Source organism: Nesoenas mayeri (assembly GCF_963082525.1).
Source record: "Nesoenas mayeri genome assembly, chromosome: 2".
NCBI lineage: Eukaryota > Metazoa > Chordata > Aves > Columbiformes > Columbidae > Nesoenas > Nesoenas mayeri.
In genome coordinates this window covers 105,748,550-105,768,462 of record NC_137543.1, presented here as the reverse complement: position 1 = coordinate 105,768,462, position 19,913 = coordinate 105,748,550, and the positions used below count along the sequence as shown (strand labels likewise).

Below are 19,913 nucleotides of genomic sequence, written 5' to 3'. Positions count from 1 at the left end.
TAATTATCCATCACTTTAAGTTCTGAAATGAAGATTGAATAACCTTGTGAAAGTTGCATTATCGCCCAGACTAAGAACTCATTATGTGAACTATTGCATGGGAGTTGGTACTCTGTATCTCCAGAACTCCAGACTAGATTATCATAATTCTTCCATCAGGCCATAAAAGTCAATGAGTCTCTCTCATTTGATTTATTTCTTTTTTTTTGTAAGTGAGCAGGGATGGAAAAACAGTGCATGGATTGGTTTTGTTTTTAAAGGATCAGTGAATAAATAATAGCTAATTAATTCTCAGCAAACACTTCTGAGAGTATTATCTCCATTTTACAGACAGAATGAATATCAGAGACATTGGGGCTCTTAGCCGAAGTTAGTAAGCAACAAAGCACAATTGCCAACAGTCATTTCTGGCTGCTGTGCTTGTCCTATTACAAGTATTTACAGAGCTTTATCGAATGGATCTACAGACATTTCCTGCAGGTGCCTCCTGCAATCCTAGAGAGAAACAGAGTGACATTATGATAGCCTCTTCCTTCTGAGGAACTCTACATTTGTTCCAAGCATTTACAAGTATATTTTCAAAATACTCTCAAAAGGTAAATTAGTCAAGAAGGTAGGGAAAGTGAAAGATAGGGAGATCCTTGTTCCTTTGTCTTTCCACTCCTTCCTAAAAATAACCACAGAGAATATTTTTGGTTTCTTTCATATTAGGTGTAGAGGAAGGGATATACCAGACTAACAAATAGCAACAAGATTATAGCATCTTCATTACAAAAGCTGGTGATACTAAGAACACCTGCTGTTACTAGAAAACAGCAGCGTTGGTGTGATGTAGCTCTGGAAAAAAAAAGATTCACTGTGTATCTACCAACCTTTTCCTGAGCAATTTGGGCCTTTACATAGAAACAAAACCATACTCCACCTTTTCTGTGCTGCTGCAAATCGTTGTCATGGTTCAGCAGATCATGTAGGACAAATATTGAACCTCAGTAATAAAGGTCTCTGTACATCAGAATTTCCAGCTTGTGCTTCTACACACATAGTCAAATGCATGAGGCTACTCATGGCATGGGTGTCGCTTTGTTGACTTCCAACTCTTTCTTTCATTCAATTGCCATAGAAGCCCTCAGCCCTAGTCAGGGATAGACTCAAGAGACTATGATGAAGTCACGCTAAACGCAAAATGTCACTGCCTCCTTGGTCAGGAAAGCATGCATCCTGGCTGCCCAAAATAAATAAAACAGCAATAACCGAGTCAGATAAAATTGCCAATGCTGCATGAAGAAAAAAATTACTTGCACGCAACTAGTGATCCATAGACTCTAAATGTTCAATCCCCTAAGATTTATAACACAACTTAAAATTAAATTTAGGAAGTTTCTGTTGCAAGCAAGTTAGGACATTAAATCACTTTACTATTCATTTTGTGAACTATAAGGAAAAGAAGTGGGCAGGTGAGGAAAATTTTAAAATCCTTTCCACTTCCAATTAGTGCTTTCAAAATAGATTTGCATTTGATGATTATTAAACAAGGTTTTTGATATATGAAAGTAATCCTGTTTCAGGTACTAACAGCTATTTGAGGTCATTTGGTCTAAAAGATGGCTATACAGTCACTTTCAGAATAGAATTTGATGTGAACAAGAACAAAACAACCTAAGAGGTAAATTATGGAGGCATGTTGTCTTCATCAAAGGGAAAAATATAATTCCTGAAGGAATACATTTGGAAAACACGTAATGAGATTAAATTGGATTATTTACTTTAGAACAAAAATAGCACCTCCAGCATCTCTTATTCTATTGTTGTCTCTTTTGTTAAGATATATAAGAGTACTAAATTCCTAGGGTTTCCAATCAGAGATTACCTCTTGCTCTAAACTTCTGATGTGGTTATTAGGTACTTTTGGCATGAAGGCTGAGTTGCCATTTCACAGTCAGAATGGAATTAAGCAGAAACACAAGTATTCTGCAGTTCTTCCAAAATCTTTCTGTCATTTTCATCTTAGCAGGGAAAAAAGAAAAAAAAAAAGAAAAAAAAAAAAGAAGTGAAAGAAATCCCTGAAGAAAGAGGTAACTTGTAACAGCTTGGATAGCTTGGATATTTCTTTGCACATTCCTTTATAAAATATTCTTGTGGCTTTTTGGTATAATTTCAACAGGCCAAGTGATTAAAATTGTCGTTATTTCCCTAGGAAGGCAAGTGGTTTTCAGATTCAAGTTGAAGGACAGGATTTGTTAGTAATATTCCATGGAGCAGTTTAAAAGGACTGTTCTAAAGAGCCCGACACCAGGTGTTCTTCCTGAGATAGGAATTTTGTGTTTGCTTGCAATTTTTCTTATGACTGTGTTCAAGCCATGAGCAGCCAGTTTCTTCAGGGAAATGCTGTGGGAAATGGTGTCAAAGGCTTTACTCAAGTCTAGGTACACAGCATCCACAGCCTTTCCCTCATCAACTAAGTGGGTCACCTTGTCATAGAAGGAGATCAGGTTAGTCAGGCAGGACCTGCCTTTCATGAACCCATGCTGACTGGGCCTGATCGCTTGGTTGTCCTGTATGTGCCACGTGATGGCACTCAGGATGATCGTGACCTCCTATATTGAACTTCCTTTCCACCCAATACTTCTAGCAAATTAAACAAACAAAGCCCAAAACAAAACAACCAGCAGAAACGTACATGAAGAGGGTTTTGATAAGATTATATGGCAAACATCACAAAATTCAGACATGCCCAAATGGAAATTGCTCTTGAAATATAGATCTTTACCTTGAATTCTCACTAAAATATATGTTTTAAAGGATCAAATTCTTTATTCCCTCCATGAAGTTCTGTGATTCCTAGAACAAGACTAAGAGAATAAGCAGCTCTCCAATGGGATTTTTTTTGTCCTCCTTCAGTGTATGCTTTCTGTTGTTTTTTATTGTCTTCTGTTTAGCTCAGAAGACAGAACTATTAATTTCCTTGTAAACACCACTTGAAAATGTAAGTGCTTCATAGACATTAATTAATCTATGTTACAAGCTCAGCTATGAAATGAGGAGTGCCATTATCGTCATTTAGCACATCAATAGCTGCAGTACAGAAAATTAAGGTAAATATAACCATTAGTAAATGTCATAATTTATTGAGTCCACTAAGGAAGGGATCCTGTGGATAATCCTTACATTTACCACCACCTGCATCTACTGTGCACTGTGCAAAATCATTATTAATTTATCCTTTTGGAATATGTATGTACATATATATGTAATTAGATATTGCTATATCTATATGCAAAGGAACAATTCAAATTTTGACCCTTTCAAATTATTGATAATTATATTTTGCAGTAGTATTCCTTACAGCCCAGTTATTTCTTTGGCTTTGGTTGCACTATTGATATTTGTTATAGGATTTCATTATGGATTTACTCAGATAGAAATGTTGTAGATACCTCTAAAGAATGTAAAAATATGAGTATACACAAACATTCCTTATTTTCATAGTCTCCCTAGCAGTGGGTCACCTTTTCTCTGTTCATTTATGCCCGTTCTTTGTTACAAGACATATGCTTCTATTGAAAATCACAAAATTCACAAGGAGATGTGAAAGTTCCACTGAAAATGCTAACAATGACTGAATGATAGTCTTTTAACATCTGCCATCAGTGAATGAATTGATTATCCATAAACTGACAAGACAAAACAAAAAAATCTATGATGTTAACTAGTACCTATTGTTCATATTGTTTACTTTTAAGCTTAATGCTATGAAATATTTTACCAAGAGATACAAAACTGCAAACCAAGTGCTAAATATTTACTTCATTAATTTTCAAAACTGCCTTGAGAGCTCTTGTGTCCTTTCCTGACTTCCAAAATTTTATGAACCAAAAATAGGCTTTGCTATGGGTGACAGCTATGCTTAGACAAGACACTGGACACTCACTTTCCAGCAGCTAATACATCAAAAGGAAGATTTTTAAATTCTTGAAAACCTGAGAAATTGAAGGGGTCCCTGTTTGTTTCAGGGAGCAGGTTATTTCAGTGTTCATATTTACAGAAAAATGACTGGTGTGTGTAATTTTACTGATAGAGGCTGGACATCATCTTCTCCAGAACAACCACTCTGGCTTGGACAGTTTTATTAACATGTTAATTACTGAGTAACAGATTAATAATTGAAAATGGATTACTTTCTTAACTAGAAGCAGCTGTTTTACTGAATTCAACATACCTATCATGGAGAAAGTAAACAGAGGTCCCAATGCTACTGTTTTGCTATTCTCGTGAAACTTTGTAAACAAACTGTTTGTTTAGTCACTATCAAAGAAACATTCAAGCCAAACTTCAGTGTAACCTTGACGCTCAGATGACTTCACTACCTGATGTTTTTTCTTAAGAGAACATTTATAGCATGTGAGATAGATGTAATACAACAATTTTATTTTTCTTCTTCCCCTTAGGCATTTCCTGGAAATACAAACTCTGATAGTGTGGTCCGGCATGATTTACAACATCCAGTTATTGCTCACTATGTACGGATAGTTCCTTTGGACTGGAATGGAGAGGGCCAAATTGGGTTAAGAATTGAAGTCTACGGCTGCTCCTATTGTAAGTTTTTCAATGAGCATCTTTTTTTACCCCATAAATAAAAACTGTCTTTGGATCTCAGACTAAATCTGAATCTCGAGTACTTTTTGCTTAGATAGACTAAGATGTTTCAGGATTTATAATTATATTTGCCCAGAGCTTCATGAAATATTTATTGAAACCTTAACTCTGAGTTGCTAGTTTGTTCTTCCCTGGAAGAGGCAACATTGGACTTTACAATAGTGCTTTGAAGTTGCTCCTTTTGATCTTGATGGTTTCTTTTACAGAAGACTTTGTCTATTATATAAGCTTGAACAAGCCAGTTGAGCAAAAGATAGTATTCAGGCAAATGCCATGTTGGGTCTTGTGAGAAACAGCTGGGAAACAGGACATAATTCATTGCCCAGTGCTAGAGTTAAAATTAAAGAAAATACATAAGAATTCTGTCAGAGTAGCTCGAATTGTCTAAATATGCAACATGTTTTTCAGAGGTTTTTTCCTTTCGTGTTTGAATATGTCTCTAGAATTTATTTTATATACAGATGAGAAATGGTGCAAATGCTTCTGAAGAGCAGAACTTATGTTTCCAGAAAAGCAAGGGTAGTGTCTAAATTCCCTTCCCTGAATTCAACCTAGCCAGCGCTTGAAGGAAGTCTATAAACCTGCAGAAAATTAAGTGTCTGATGTCCTATTTCTAAGTACGTATTTTTATGCGCTGTCCTGGCTTTGTTGGTATATCAGCTGGAAGGAACTACTTGAGATTTGTCTTTTAATAACCAGGAGATAGAATAAGGTGAGGAGCGCACATCTGGAAGTCTCACCCATTCACTTCACTGGGTGACAAGACATGAGGGAACCCTTTACCATTCTAACTGGTAACAAATAAAAACACCTTGTGATTTCAGTTGTTGTTTTGTGTTGGATAAATAGTCAAAAGGCTTTCAGTTAGCACCAATAAGAACCTCAAAGGATAGAGTTTTGGTATTATTTTTCCTATTGCCATGCAATGAATTAAAGCCCTATTTTAGAATATATATATTTTACCACAGAAAATTTCCCAGCAGCTGCACTAATTTAGTTGAGAAATCAAATAAAACTTGCTGTGGTGTTGGTACTGCTGTGCTGAGGGCACACAAGGATGTTAGATACCTTTGTAAAAAGGCAACAGCATATCTGTTTTCTGAGAAAGAGTAGGTTATTCTGAAGTTGATTCTTATTCAAAGAGAAATTGAGCTTCTGAAGCTTTAGATATCACTGTGATTATTCAGTATGTGGCTCTTAATAAACAAGTGTTTACAGTCATACTGCTAAAATGTTTTATATGCTGTTTTAAGTAGAACAAACACTACAGTGTGGTTAATTTTGCAGCTTGATAAATATTTACTTTTAAGTATACCTCCTTGTACATCAAATGCAATTTCAGATTTTCAATATGAGAAACCAACATCTAGTTTACTGTGAAATATGACTATAACAGAATAAAATGTAGCAGAATCAAGCAAAAAACCCATGATCTTTGCTGTAATATTTACAGGTAAGAGTAGGGTTTTTTTATGAAATGGATTGGCAAAATACTGTAGGTACATGACAAGATGCTTGTAGAGGCTTAAAGTAAATGTGAGAAAAAGTAAAACACAGATTTTGACAAAATTAGTTAAGTTATTTGTTGAAAAGTTACTTGCTTGATGGATTTTGGAGGAGAATAAAAAGTATCTGCCGAGTAAACAGTGTATGGAGCTATGAAAATACTGGTAAAATTTGTCTTCACAGAAGAAATGAGGTGGCCAAACATAATTTTGTAATTTTACCGAGAGTATTGTTGGTCTGTTTGTATTAGAAGTGATTTCAATAATTATTTGTTGTTTGTTGGTTTTAATATATATAACATCAATAATATTATTTTACATTTTAATGCGCATAAGGACTTTTCTTTCAAAAACCCACCTAAAATGTGGTGTGTTTTTTACATGCAGAAACTAGCCTGTCTCCAAATGCTACCAGTAGACAGCAACAGAGCAGTTGAGAAAAACTAAAGATTCCCTTTGGTATGACTACTGGAACAAGGGAATAATGAGTACAAATTCCCAACTTGTCTTCAAATGCATCATTTGGATCCAGGTGTATAATGCTACATTGTTCCATGTAGACATGTCCTCTGGCAGACGAGAAGTTTTTAATCATATGATTAGAAGTGCATATATTTGCATTTTAATACAATCACTGTCATCAACCTATGTGATTTGGAGATTAATCCTGCTGTCAGTGGAGGAACTGGCCATTTGGATGATCAGTAATTTTCAGAGCCTGAAATATGTCAAATATGCCCCAAACTTCGGAAATACTACCTAAATAAAAACTCTGCCCAATATATCACATTCATAATTTTTTAAGTTTATAGATTTATATTGACTATACAATTTTATTTAGATATTTTAGAGAGCTTGTTTTCATGTATAAAATCAGGTATTTTCTCACAGGGCAAGCAAGGTTTCCTTGGGAAGCCATGAACTTAGTGACTACAAAAACTCTTTCCTTGCACATTAATGCAATCTGGTCATTATTCTCAAAGTATTAAGAAAAATACTTCCATGTATTGAACTGCTAATTCAAAAGTCAGGTTATTAATTGCCATATTTTCTGGTTCCTATTTTGTTGAGGTATGCATATAAGATACACATTTAATTATTTTTGTACCAGAGCTGAAATCCATGTTCTTCCTTTCCCGGCAAATTGAATTTTAAAAAGAGCTGTGATTCCCAGAGATGGATTAGAATTAACTTCTGTTCCCTGAATAAGTTCACAACGTTACCAAATCTTCTTCTTTCAGTTTTGTATGTTTGTTTGTTTGTTTCTGAAAGTTTTAGATCTAGTCTGTCTTTGAAACGGCACCTTAGCACTTTGTGTACTTGAGATCTGTGTGGCTCATAGAAGTCACCAGAAAAGTCTACAATAATATTCAGAAGGAACCTTGTATTTTTAACTGTGAATAAACTGTGAGATCAAATTTAGAAAAGATTTTCATTCTCCATAGGGCAAAACTATGTCTTAAAAAAAAAAAAAAAAAAAAAAAAGTTATTGGGAGTTCTAGCTTTTATTTTCAAATGGTCTGCACTGTAAAGGGGGAAAGGGTCTTTACATTTGCAGTGACATCATTTATCAAAAAGCAAGTCACAGAGAATAAAGCAACATAACCAAAGGCAAAATATTGACCAAATCAGTTAAATGAAAACTGATGATAGATTTTTATTCATGCTCTTTTGGAGACAGGGAGCAAAGGCACGTGACATACATCTTCAATAATGTCCACGTTTATGGATTTTTGAGACAGGCACCAAAGACATGACATCTGGAGGCTATGGCAACTGCAATGTAGTACATTTTACTGCTGATTCATGATGAACATAATGAATTCCTGCAGAACCATTGTCATATGAATAGTTCCTGTGGCAGGTGAATGCCTTCAGAAGTGACAATAGCAACACTATTGCATAGTCTTTGGCGGTGCTTTTCTAGATAACTGAATGAGGCCTTCTGGGTGCTGAAATCCTACGAATGGAAAGCACTTGCTGATAACTGTCTTCACAGAGTTTTTTTATATGACTGTGTTGATTTTCTGCATCTAAATTGTACATCTGAATCTTTTTGACACAGTTGTACACTGGATGCTAAGAATTTTCAAATTCCAAATTATTCACTTCTAAAGCGTTGGATATACTTGAAAAATATCACTTGGAGACAGCAGAAAGTCATGCAAACACTCGACATACCCAAAGCAAACAGGTAGCAGGAACAACGATAAAGCTCCATGAATGGTTGCAAACTGAGCTGTTTCCATTCATCAGCCAGGTCTGTTTGCTAAAGCTTAGGGAGCAGTGGAACTGAACAAATGTCACCTGAGTTATGTTTGCAGATCTGTTCATTTTATTATCTATATTACTTGTATTGTGCTATGTCAAATGTTACTGTTCCAGTTTCCTAATCGGTGAGTGGTTTTTTTTAGGGATGGAGAGAAAAGAATGAAAAATAGTAACCACAGTCCTTAGGGTTCTATGAAATAATAAATGTTTGTGTAGATAAGATTTACTGACCAGATAGCAAAGTGAACAAAACCTTGGTCATGTAAACATGTTATAAGAACAAAAATCAGGTTTTGAGATGTTTTCAAGGGATGAGCCAAGTGAATATTTGCAAGAACTGATTAGAAAGTATTGAAGTGCTAAAAACTACGGGCTTAACAGATATTTGAGGTAATCGTTGGTGCAGTTAATCCTGTCTGCCTGCAGTGTTTTTGACTCGATCTATTGTTTCCTTTGGCAGTTAATTCCATGTTCAGCTATACTCGTTGTTAGGAAATTTTCTGGGATATTTATTCAAAATCTCCTTTGCTTGGTTTCATGCTATTGGAGCTATTAATAACTAACTACCAATCTCTCACTCATTCTCTCCCATGGTTGCCATGCATGCTTAATGAGACAGCTCCATCCTGTCCTTAATCATCTATTGCATTCAAACGTCAAAGGGACCTTTTAAGGTAGATGAGAAAGCTGCTGTTGTTTCTCTTTTGTGGAATCTGATAGAGTTCCACTTGGCCAGATTCAGTAGTGTACCCTGGACTTGTTTTTTCACCAGCATAATATTTAAAAAAGAGACCATTAAAGTGTCATGATCACTATTGGAACACTCTGTGCTGAATAAAATACAGCTCTGTATGTGTATAAATGTATGTATAATGTATAAATGTATTTCTGTTATTACATTTTTGGTGCCTATGTGACTATTCATCTGAATTGTGAGGATACTAATGTAGTCCAGTGATCTGCAATTAAAATTCCTTGCCTTCTCTTATGGTATTCTATTATTTATAAGAAGTGTGCCACTAAGTTGTCTGGTCAGACTTTTCTGACTATCTTAGTGTTGGAACTGCATAAAAATATTAACTGGCAGAAAGGAAAAAACATTTTGAAGCAAATATTTTGTGAAATCAAGTTATCATATTCCTAGCAATTTTATTAGCTTGCTGTAACAGTGATTTAGATGTACAGGGATTTTAATGTAGGAAAAAAACCACCGAACTGAAACAATTGTTTAAAAAGTGTCCCTGTGAACTGGGTAGCTTTGGTTGTGACAGTGGATGGGACAGTTCTGCTAAGCATCCAGTCTTTTTTCCCTTTTCTCTTAAGTTTCAATACTTTTATACTGGGTAGTTCTGTACCTATTTAGGTCTATTATATTTGTTTGATTTTTAGCCATTATCTTTACAGCTCGGCAGCTGCAAACATGGTTTGATATTCTCTTTCTGACATTAAAAGTGCATGGCTGAATGGTCACATCTAAACTATGGAGAGTAAAGGAAATGAACTGTTGAACTTTTCCTTTGCAAAGTTTTAAAGATCTGTGTGAATTATTGCTCTATTTGTAAGCTTGCTTCTTTGTTAGCATATTTTCTAGCTTTTAGACATGCAGCAGATTTTTTTTTCCTTAACAGTCATGAAAATAGGTACCTTTTATGCTCCATATATTCTCAAGTCATGGTAGTCTTTAAAAGCAGATTTTTGCAATTTGACGCCAAAATCACCATCTTTCTTTAGAAGCATTCTCAGTGCAGATTGTTTTCCTCCATCCCCTCTCCAGAAAGAGATGGTTGTGATTGGTCCTACATACATCTTCATATATTTTGGCATGAAAATAAGTGAAAACAGGCTTCAGTCCTTTTGTTACCTTTGGTAGTTACCAGTAACAAATATGGGTCTATTTTGGTAGGAGGTAGTACTTAAAATTTAAAACATCTACTTCCTGCATTTTAAAAATAATATTTCAAAAAATAACATTTGTGTAGTGCATTAAAATCTTACTTTAAAATCAGATGATTGAGATTGAAACAGGACAAATATTTCCGAATACCTTATTGTTTAATTTTAACTTTTTTTTTTTTTAAATTAAATATTTCAGGAAGATTTGACATAAAATGAGTTTGTGCTAAAAAAAAGTCTTAGGAACACATTTTTATGTTTTATTCTTTACTTTTTCATTAATCTGATGCAATATTAATTTTTTTCCTTCAACTCTTTGAAACTGGCAGCAAACGGAGAAGTCCATTATTTTTCTATTTCTAGTTGTAATGAAGTTACTGGTAGATAAGCACCACGGCTTTGAGAAAAGCAACAACCATGTGTATTGTTTGCAGGTTCCTTTGTTAGCTGGCAATGAATATATAATAAATCAGAAAAAAACAAGTATTTTGTATTAATACATGCCCCACCAGCTTGTTCAATTGCATTCTCAGGCAGTTTTCAATTACACTTGAACATTTTTTTAATCATTCAGCGTTTCCTTTGGAAGGATGTATGTAGCTGGTTCATTTGAAAAAGCTCTTCTCTTTTTCCTATGGAATGGAGAAAAGATTGTCCCTGCTTTAGATAAAAGGAATGCATGGCCAAATATGATAAAATCTTGCAGACTTTGATTATGGTTTATCGAATTCAGGTCTGGCTCTTGTGGAAAAGAGCAGACTAACATTTTCTAATAGGTTTTCCTGTAGTTGCTCACACATCTTGCAGAAGGGGTCTTCCATACAATGGTCTGCAATGAGCTATTTTAATAAGAGGATGGAGATTTTAAAAGTGTCCTTAGGATCCATAAACATCTGAAAAAGTAGAAAATGGAAGTAAAGTTACACTGTGCTTTTTTGGAAGGATGGTAGGATTCAGGTAAATGCCATCAAAAGCTTCAGTCTAATCACAATAGTCTCGCCTTTAAAGTTTCTTGCCCGAGTGAGCGCTTGGGATGATGCGCCCAGCATCATTTTCCTGCATTCCTGTACGCGGTGATTGATCCATTTGTCTGTGATGACTTATTCACTAGAGAAATCAGATGATTTTTTTCCTCATGAAACAAAAAAAACCTTTGACAGATTTCAAACTATAGGTCTTGGTTCTGTGCCATTGATTTAGAGCCTGAGGGTCTCACTGGTATTTGCTTTCCTGCATGCCTGGAATAAAACGTATATTAAGGATGTGGTTACTTCCAGGCTCAGTTCAATTTATTCTGCTCTTTCCCTAAAGTTTGGGTGAAGATGATGCATTTTGTATTTTCATTTTAAGCAAAACGGCAAATGGAGTCTTGCTGTGAGTGAAACGTTGTTTTCTCTCTGCCAAAGGTAATGCTAGTGTTCTCTGATATTGAGCTACATATATTAAAGGGTCAGCATTGCTGATGGGAAAGAACCAAATTTAACCATTTATAATACTGCTTTTAAAAGGTAAAAATGAGCTATGGGAATTATATTTAGTATCTCCCTATACTGAGTTGAGTTTCTACATAAAGTACTGTTTTGAAGCTGGGGACCCATCTTGGAGAATTATACCACTGTGATGCCAGCTTTTCCCCTCATCCTCCAAAGTAGGGAGAATGTTCAGGCTTTTCCATCCCATAAAGGTGACATAGCATGGCCCTTCTCTAATGACTCATAAGAGTTACTTTATCTGTCACTCATTGCTGCCATTGAGTGCCCTTCAAGAGAGGAGAATAGTTCAGATGAAAGGTACCTGCAACAACCAGCTAGTCCAACTGCCTGACCATTTCAGGGCTGACCAAAAGCTAAAGCATGGTTATTAAGGGCATTACTCCTTAAACATTGACAGGCAGGGGGCATGGCAGTCTGCTGGCATCATCCATCCAAACCGATGCCTCTGGTTACACTTTTTGTTATCCTCCAGGCAGCGGCTGCTGAAATCACCCCCCTTGTACTCCCAAAAAAGGGTTTGTGTGTAGCCACATCAAGTCCCTGGTCCTCCTTGCTGCAAGGCCTCATGGACCTTAGCCCTGGCACAGAGAAGGTTGACTACTGTGGTGGTATCTGGGTGCAGGGTTGTTTCCTGTAAGGGCCTAAGTGAAGAGCAACAGCACGAGGTTTGTCCTGCTGAGCCTGGTGGCAAAGGACATGTCAGGGCTGCCCAGCAGCTGTGCCCAGTGTGAGGCCACGAGGGACAGAGACAGCCCCTGGGGCCTCCTAGGAACAGGGACTGCCTGGGGCCGGCACCCCAAAGGCCTTCCTCTGAAGCATGCTCGGGGGAGGGGTGGCAGGTAGGACTGCACAGCAGTGCCTTGTCACCCCCATGTCACAATGCAACCACCCGGCAACGCAGAAGTCACAATGCATCGGGGCAGGATAAGAGGGGACCATCCTCCTGTATCTGCTGCCAGAGCGGAGCTGGGGCAGCCTGAAGTCATCTGTGAGGAAGACCTTGAGGAGCCAGTGGAATCACTTGAAGGGAGCTAAGGGAGAAACACTGGAAGAGGCTGGACAAGGCTGCTGGAGGTTCTCTACTGCAAGGTCAGCTCACAGCGGGGGGAAACCTTCAAAGCCCATCTGATGGATGGAAATGCTTTTCAGCTGGAGAGCAGTGGCAAAATCAAGGAAATGGGTTCTTGAGGAGCACTGCAGAGCTCACAGTCCTCATCCTCTGTGGAGCCAGGGACAGCAGCTGTAAGAAATGGGATGCAGAGATGTTGCCAGCAATCCCAGTGCTTTAGAGCAGCCACTGGTGCCCTGCCAGGTACAACAAGGATTCTTGTCTTCAAGGTAGATCAGGCTGGGGGCCATTAGCCACTCTCAGAAGCCCCTGAGATGGCTTCAGGTTGAGGGAGAATAGGGCTTTGGCATCTCCTGGGTGGCATGACCAGCCTGTGCGATGAGGAGGTAGGTCTTGCTCACGTGCTCAGGGAACAGCCGATTGCCAGCACTGGGGTCAGGAAGGAATTTTCCCCCAGGGCAGATTGGCACTGGTCCCCGGAGGTTTTTTGCCTTCCTCTGCAGCACTGAGCATGACCACTTTTCAGGGATTCTCTGGTCCCTTTTGGTTTGGTTACTGCCTGCTGCTCATGCACCACAAAGATGGCCGCTCCTGTGTTGCAGCTGAAGGGAGGAAGGCTCTTTTTCCCCTATGGTGGGCTAGCAAGTGTCCATGGGGTTTTTTTGCCTTCATCTGCAGCACTGAGCCCTTGCCAGGGCTTCTTTGGGCCATCTTGGCTAGGTGCCCGCTGCTCCTGCTCCATGAAGGTGGCCCTTGTGCCCTGCATCCAGGGGGAGGAAGCTTCTTGGACTCTCAGGGCAGGCCCCAAGGGTGGCCTGCAGAGGTTGCTTCTTGTTATCTGTAGCATTGAGCACAGCCCCTTGTCAGGGCTCCTCTGGGCTCTTTCGGCTTGCTTTCTTCCTGCTGCTCTTGCACTTCCAAGGCAACTGCCCCAGCACTCTCAGGCTCTCTTGCCCAGTGCAAGTTTGTAGCAGGAGTGAGCTCTGCTCTTCCCTGGGCTCCATTTCCCCTGGGGTTCTTGCCTGTGCAAAACAGCCTGTGCTTGGAAGGGCTCCAGGCTTGCTGCACCATCTGAAGCTGCCACTGTTCAGATGCTGCATCAGTAGCCAAGAAGCACAGTGGAGCAAGTTTTGGAAGGCAAAAAGTGCTTGTCATCACTATTTGTTATACGTCAGAAAATACCCCACAGTACCACACATCTCTTCTTCTTCATCTTAGTCTTCTCCTTCATCTTTGTCTTCCACATCTTGTCATCTTCTTCATTTGTGTGTGGTTGGTTCTGATGTCAATTTTACAAGTTCTCCCTCTTCAGGAAACAGGGACTGCTTGACCTGTATTCCTGCTGATACTTCCTGTGGCTCTGTGGCGTTTCTTTGCCAGTCTGCAAGCGATGTTTCCTCAGAATGTACTAGTAGGGCAAGGAGGAGGATGGGAAGGGAAAGAGAAGGGAAAGGGGAAGGGGAAGGGGAGGGGAAGGAAGCACCCTTTTGCAGAGTGCTCTCCAGTTACTCCTCTCCCAGTTCAGACTTTTGCCCAACATTACTCTGCCCCAGGTGCACAATCCAGCATTTGTTGCTGTTCAGTTTCATCCCATTGATGATTACCTAATACTCCAATCTATCCAGATCCCTCTTCAAGACCTCTTGTCCCTCAAGAGAGTCAACAGCTCCTCCCATTTTAATATCATCGGCAAACTTCCTAAGGGTGCCATCAACTCCTGCATCCAGATCATTGGTAAAAAAGATTGAACAGAACTGTCCCTGAAATTGAGCCCTGAGGAACACCACTGGTGACTGGTCACCAGCCAGATGTAGCCTCACTCACTACAACCCTTTGAGCCCTGCTGTTCAGCCAGTTCTTCACCCAGTGCGTGGTTTACCTGCTCGCCTCACAGCTGGACAACTTGTCCAGAAAGATGCTCTGAGGGACAGAATCAAAGCCTCACTAAAATCCAGAAAAAAACACACCCACTGCCTTCCCTTCACCCACTAGGTGGGTGCCATTATCGTAGAAGGATATCAAATTGCTTAGACTGGACTTTGCCTTTTTGGAAGTCTTTCAATATCAGCATGATCTTCTCCATAGATTTTTCCAGGTCCTGAAAACCTGACCAGCACTTTTAAAACCCTAAGCTCTCAGAAGCAGATCCCCAGGAGACACTGCTACTACTACTACTACTGCTACTACTCCCTCAGTAACTTAAAGTTTGCTTTCTTGAAATCCAAGGTAGCAACTCTGCTGAAATTTTTTCTCATTACACCTAAAACTTTAAACTCAACTTTCTCATGATCATCGCAGCCAAGAGAGCCTCCTACCTTTACATCTCCCAATAGTCTTTCTTTATTCACAAACAAGTCTAGGGAGGCATATTTCCTAGTTGGTTCACTGAATACTTCTGACAAGAAATTGTCTTTCACAAGCTTTGGGAATTTCCCAGACTTGCTTGTCACAGCTGCATGGTATCCAAGCTAATGTCAGGGAAGTTTAAATCTCATATAAGGACAAGAGTGACTGATATTGTGATTTCTCCCAACTTCTCCTAGTTGCTTAGAGAATAAGTTTTCAGGGTTATCATCTTGGCCAGGTGATTGATATGATAGTAGGAAACCACAATGATATCTGCTTTGTCTTCCATCTCCCTAATCCTCACCCAGAGTCTCTCAGCTACATCATCCCTAATCATAAGAGCTGTAGAGTCAAACCTTGCCCTTATATTTACTACAACTCCTTGCCTGCTTTGCCTGTCCCTCATGAACAGCCTGTAGCCTTCCATCCTAGCACTCCACCCATGGGACTCATTCCAGCAAGTCTCAATAATACTAATGACATCAGATCTCTGGGAACAGACCAACACTTCCAGTTCATCCTCTTTGTTTCTCATACTGCATGTGTTAGTGTACAAGCATTTCAGATGTGCTTCTAAAACCTTAGTGCTCCCTGGAGCAGCATAAATGTTCCCCTTAGCATTGTCACCCTCAGACAATGCCATGCCAACCCATGGCTTACCATCAGCTCTCCTGATGGTACCTGTGTCCCAAGAGGGCACACTTACCTCTCACTTATCTCCACCCTCTCCTGAAGGTATAAGTAGCTGGAGAATGAGACAAAGGTATCAGCAGTGTCCAATGGTTCTCCTAACTGCTAAGGGTCTATAGTGAGATAGGCAGCCAAATGATCTTTTGAGTGTGTTTTATATACCAGTGAATTATATTGAAAGATAGCAAATTTTTGGCTTGACAAAGCAACGCCCTAGATTCAGTGACTTCAGTTTATAATGGTGTCAGACATCACATAAGCTTTCTGAGACTGGATTCTTTGCTGCTTTTTTTTAGTATAAGCATTTCTAAGGCTGTCACAAGAAGTTATTCATTGACAAATGGCAGGACAATTGACCCACACAACGTGTACTCTAAAATATTACCTCTATTCAGGTGCAACTCTTTTTGTTAGAAGATTTGACAAAATGTTTTAGGTACCATGATGCTAGAGCATTTCTCATATTGTTCTAAGCTGCACAGCAAAACAATGGAATACTGAATATGTTTCTCTTTAAGATAGTTGAAGTTGATATTTTACTACAGTTACCTTTGAGTATGGCTTCATCTGGATCTTTAGATAGCTTCATTGAATAGAGAAGATGTACAGACATCACTTACTAAGTGCCTATTTGTACTTGGTAGATTGAGGTGAAAGAAAATCCTTTAAACAACAATTGTTTTGATTTTTTAGGAATGCCATTATACATCAGAGATATTAAAGCCTGTATAGTGTCCTCTCTTGTTTACAGTGCATGTGATGTTAGTAAAATGGATACAGAAAGGTGCATTTTAAAGATTAAGAATTTATGGGACATTTAGAATTTGTGTATACTTTAGAAATTCACAGTGCAACTGGGTAAATACTATATGAATATGTTTCCTTAAATAAGTTCATATGTTTACACATATCATTACACTTGAAACTGGTTTTTAACAATTGGCAAATGTTCGGTCAAATAACATTTCTGGCAAGGTATAAGCTGAAATGGCAATTGTAAGCAGAGGCTGAAAATTTATGTTCAAATTTGCAGGTAATCTCTGAGTGTATTTTCACTGCACATTGAATTCTGAGATCTACATTCATTAAGCAGAACATAAGCTTATGGCATATGGCCTGTAAATATGTACAGATATACCTACATCATGTACATAGTCTAAAATCTTTCTAAATAAAGGGCTAATTTAGAAAACCACACTCTTAACAGAAGCGTTTAGCAAATTTATAATTTAAGATTATATCTTTAAATAATGAAGAAATCTGAACAAATTTTAAAAGCATGCAATTAATTTTAAAATGGAGAAAATTAAGTTTGTACCTTCTCAATTCTGTATATTCATCAGATCTTATCAAGCATGATTTTATAGCTTCATATTGACTAATGTTAAACAAGCAAGCAAAAAAAAGCCACCAAAACATGAAAAGCTTTATATGGGATGGGGTCCCATAAATTCTCAGTAGAAACTTTCCTGCATGGTAATGTTTCTATCTTTTTTGCTTCTAGATCAACAAGGTACGTGGAGTTTATTTCTTCTAATATGGACATGTTTCTTATCTGTTTCATTTTTTTCTTTCTTTCTTTTTTTTTTTCTTTTTTTTTTTCATAGATCATACTTATTTAATTGTCTGTTTGGCTTTAAATAAATTGAAGAATTTGGGAAGCTGGCTTTCTAAAACCACAGCTATAAAAGCATCCTTGGAAGGACAATAATTTCCTTGCATAAAAAAAAAAAAAAAAAATAAAAATAAGGAATTGGTGAGCAACAGCTGGAATTTATGTACCAAGCCTGTATGCAAGCTTGGTGATGCCTCTTGTGTAGTGATTCCCTTTGGTGATTCAGTTTGTTTAGCAGAGAATGAGTTCCCCCGCTTAAGCTTACTAGCACCAGTAGGGATTATATTTTGAGTTCTAAAAACTTTGGATTAGACCTTTCACTTAGAAATAATGAAAAAAAAAAAAACATGTAACTTTTCAGAGAAGGTTGTTGCTCATTTTCTTTAAGATGGGAGAATGTTTTTGTAGTTGTTTGCGGTAGAGGATGTTGGCAATAGTGTGATCTGAGAAAAGCCTGTTGAGCTGCAATGCATACCAAAACAGAAACAGCTAGTGTGGATTTACAGTCATAAATTCAGCTGAATTCTCTAGTGTTACTGATGAGTCGTGACTTACATTCATTCAGCTTATTGATGTCTTACAGGAAATGGTTGCTAAACTGAAGTAACAATTTTAATAAACACCCTCAGTAACGCCCTTTTATTGACTTCTGTACCAGGAGAGTCAAAAAGAACCTAGTAAACTCTGTCTTTCAGCTGTTTATCATCACAGCCTTTCTCTAGCCAGCCTAATTTTTCTCTCCCCTCTGTTGTCAGTTCTTTTCTCCAAAAGTCTCTCCTGTGACTGGTATCTCATTGCTTTAAGCATCTGTAGTTTCCTGATTCCAGTCCTTCCTTGTCTGATTTTTTATAAGTACAGTGTGAAAAACAAAGGGAAGCTTCAGAATTGTTCTCTGAATTTTGAATGAGAACAGAAATGCACAGTCCTTTTTATGCACTCAGATAATGAATGTGTGGTCATTTGGGAGTAAGAATGAATTGTCTGGCAGTTTTCACCTGTGGAAAAAAGAGCAATTTCAACTGAGCTATTCACATGGTCAGCTCTTTTTCTGTTTTTTTCAGACTAAGTCTTGCAAGCACATCTTTCACTCTTTTCAAAAATCAACAAAGGACATATATAAATTTATGACCAAGCTTACTTGTAGCAGCTTCAGAGGGGTATGTTTGTCATCATTAGTTGTAATGTAATTCATCACAAGTATTAATTGTTTACAACATTGTTTTCCAATGCTGATGAGCAGAATAATTGACCAGTATGCATCTGTAAACCTAAGCTAGGTGGTAGTAAAAATCACCAAATATTTACATGTGAAAAATACAGTACCCTATCTTACACTCTGCTGAAGGTTTCTGCTAACTGGTGTAAATGTTGGAGATATTGGGATAACTGAGATAGTGTTGGGATTGGACTAGATGATCTTTGGAGGTCCCTTCCAATCCTGAACATTCTGTGATTCTGTGACAGCAGGCAGCAAAGAAGGAGCCTGTTGAAAGACTTTCCTTTATAAACTTCTAGTAACACCTGGGGGCTTCACACCACAGGCTTAGCTAATTATTAAATGCTTACACCATTTTTGTGCAACACATCTTTGTATTTTCTCTGATTGAAGGGACTTTCACATTAAATCAAGCAGACTACTTTTTCTACAAGCAAAAGTATACTAGAGGGCTGGTTGATTTGTAACAGATTAATAGAAGACAGTGCTGCAGGTGATGAGATGTGAGACTTCAAATTGAACACATCTCTGAGCTATTTGGCAATTCCACTGAAAACGTTCAATTTTGCATTATTCTGACTAAATTCTGACCTAGGTTTGACAGCTATGTCTTAGGACAGCTGCAGACATAGTGAATGAAATACCTATTCATAGCACTTTATTTTCCAAAGATAAAGCAGTGGGATTCAAATGATTGATCTTCTGTCATAATGCAGATATTAAATACTCCTTGTGAGTACTCTTCCTTTCTTCCTTACTCTTCTTTTTGTTGCATTTTGCTATAGAGGGAAAGTTTATCAAGCTAGGCAAGCACATACCCTTAAGTTATTTCACCCAGCAGAGATCTTAAGTGTCTTATCCATGTACTTTTAAGTTCTATTTATGTTAGTAGATGGATAAAGTGAGTATTACTCTCATATTTGGGTGTACAAGTTTCTGTATTTCCAATAGCATCCCTAGTTCGAGCTGAAGGGAAAGTACTTTGTCCAATTCAAATTCCATTGAGTCTTGGAAAAGTATCTCTCTGTAGTAAAATTAGGATAGGCTGAAAGAAAGATTTTTTTTCTTTTCCTAATAATTTCTGATAATTTTGAAAAGTTTCCTGCCCAGCTATGTAAGAAAAGCCTGTTAGATATTTCCTACCAATTTTTTAACTTCTTGT

General features: G+C 38.0%; 1 protein-coding gene across 1 annotated transcript in view; it reads left to right on the top strand.

Moving 5' to 3' along the window:
• The window catches only part of CNTNAP2 (contactin associated protein 2), a gene marked incomplete at its 3' end in the record, with an annotated part of 1,137,334 nt that overhangs the window by 478,415 nt on the left and 639,006 nt on the right, over positions 1–19,913 (top strand). The window contains exon 4 of the mRNA XM_080338877.1: positions 4,446–4,593. Within this exon, the coding sequence (XP_080195003.1) occupies positions 4,446–4,593 (148 nt within the window). The remainder of the gene's footprint in view (positions 1–4,445; positions 4,594–19,913) is intronic.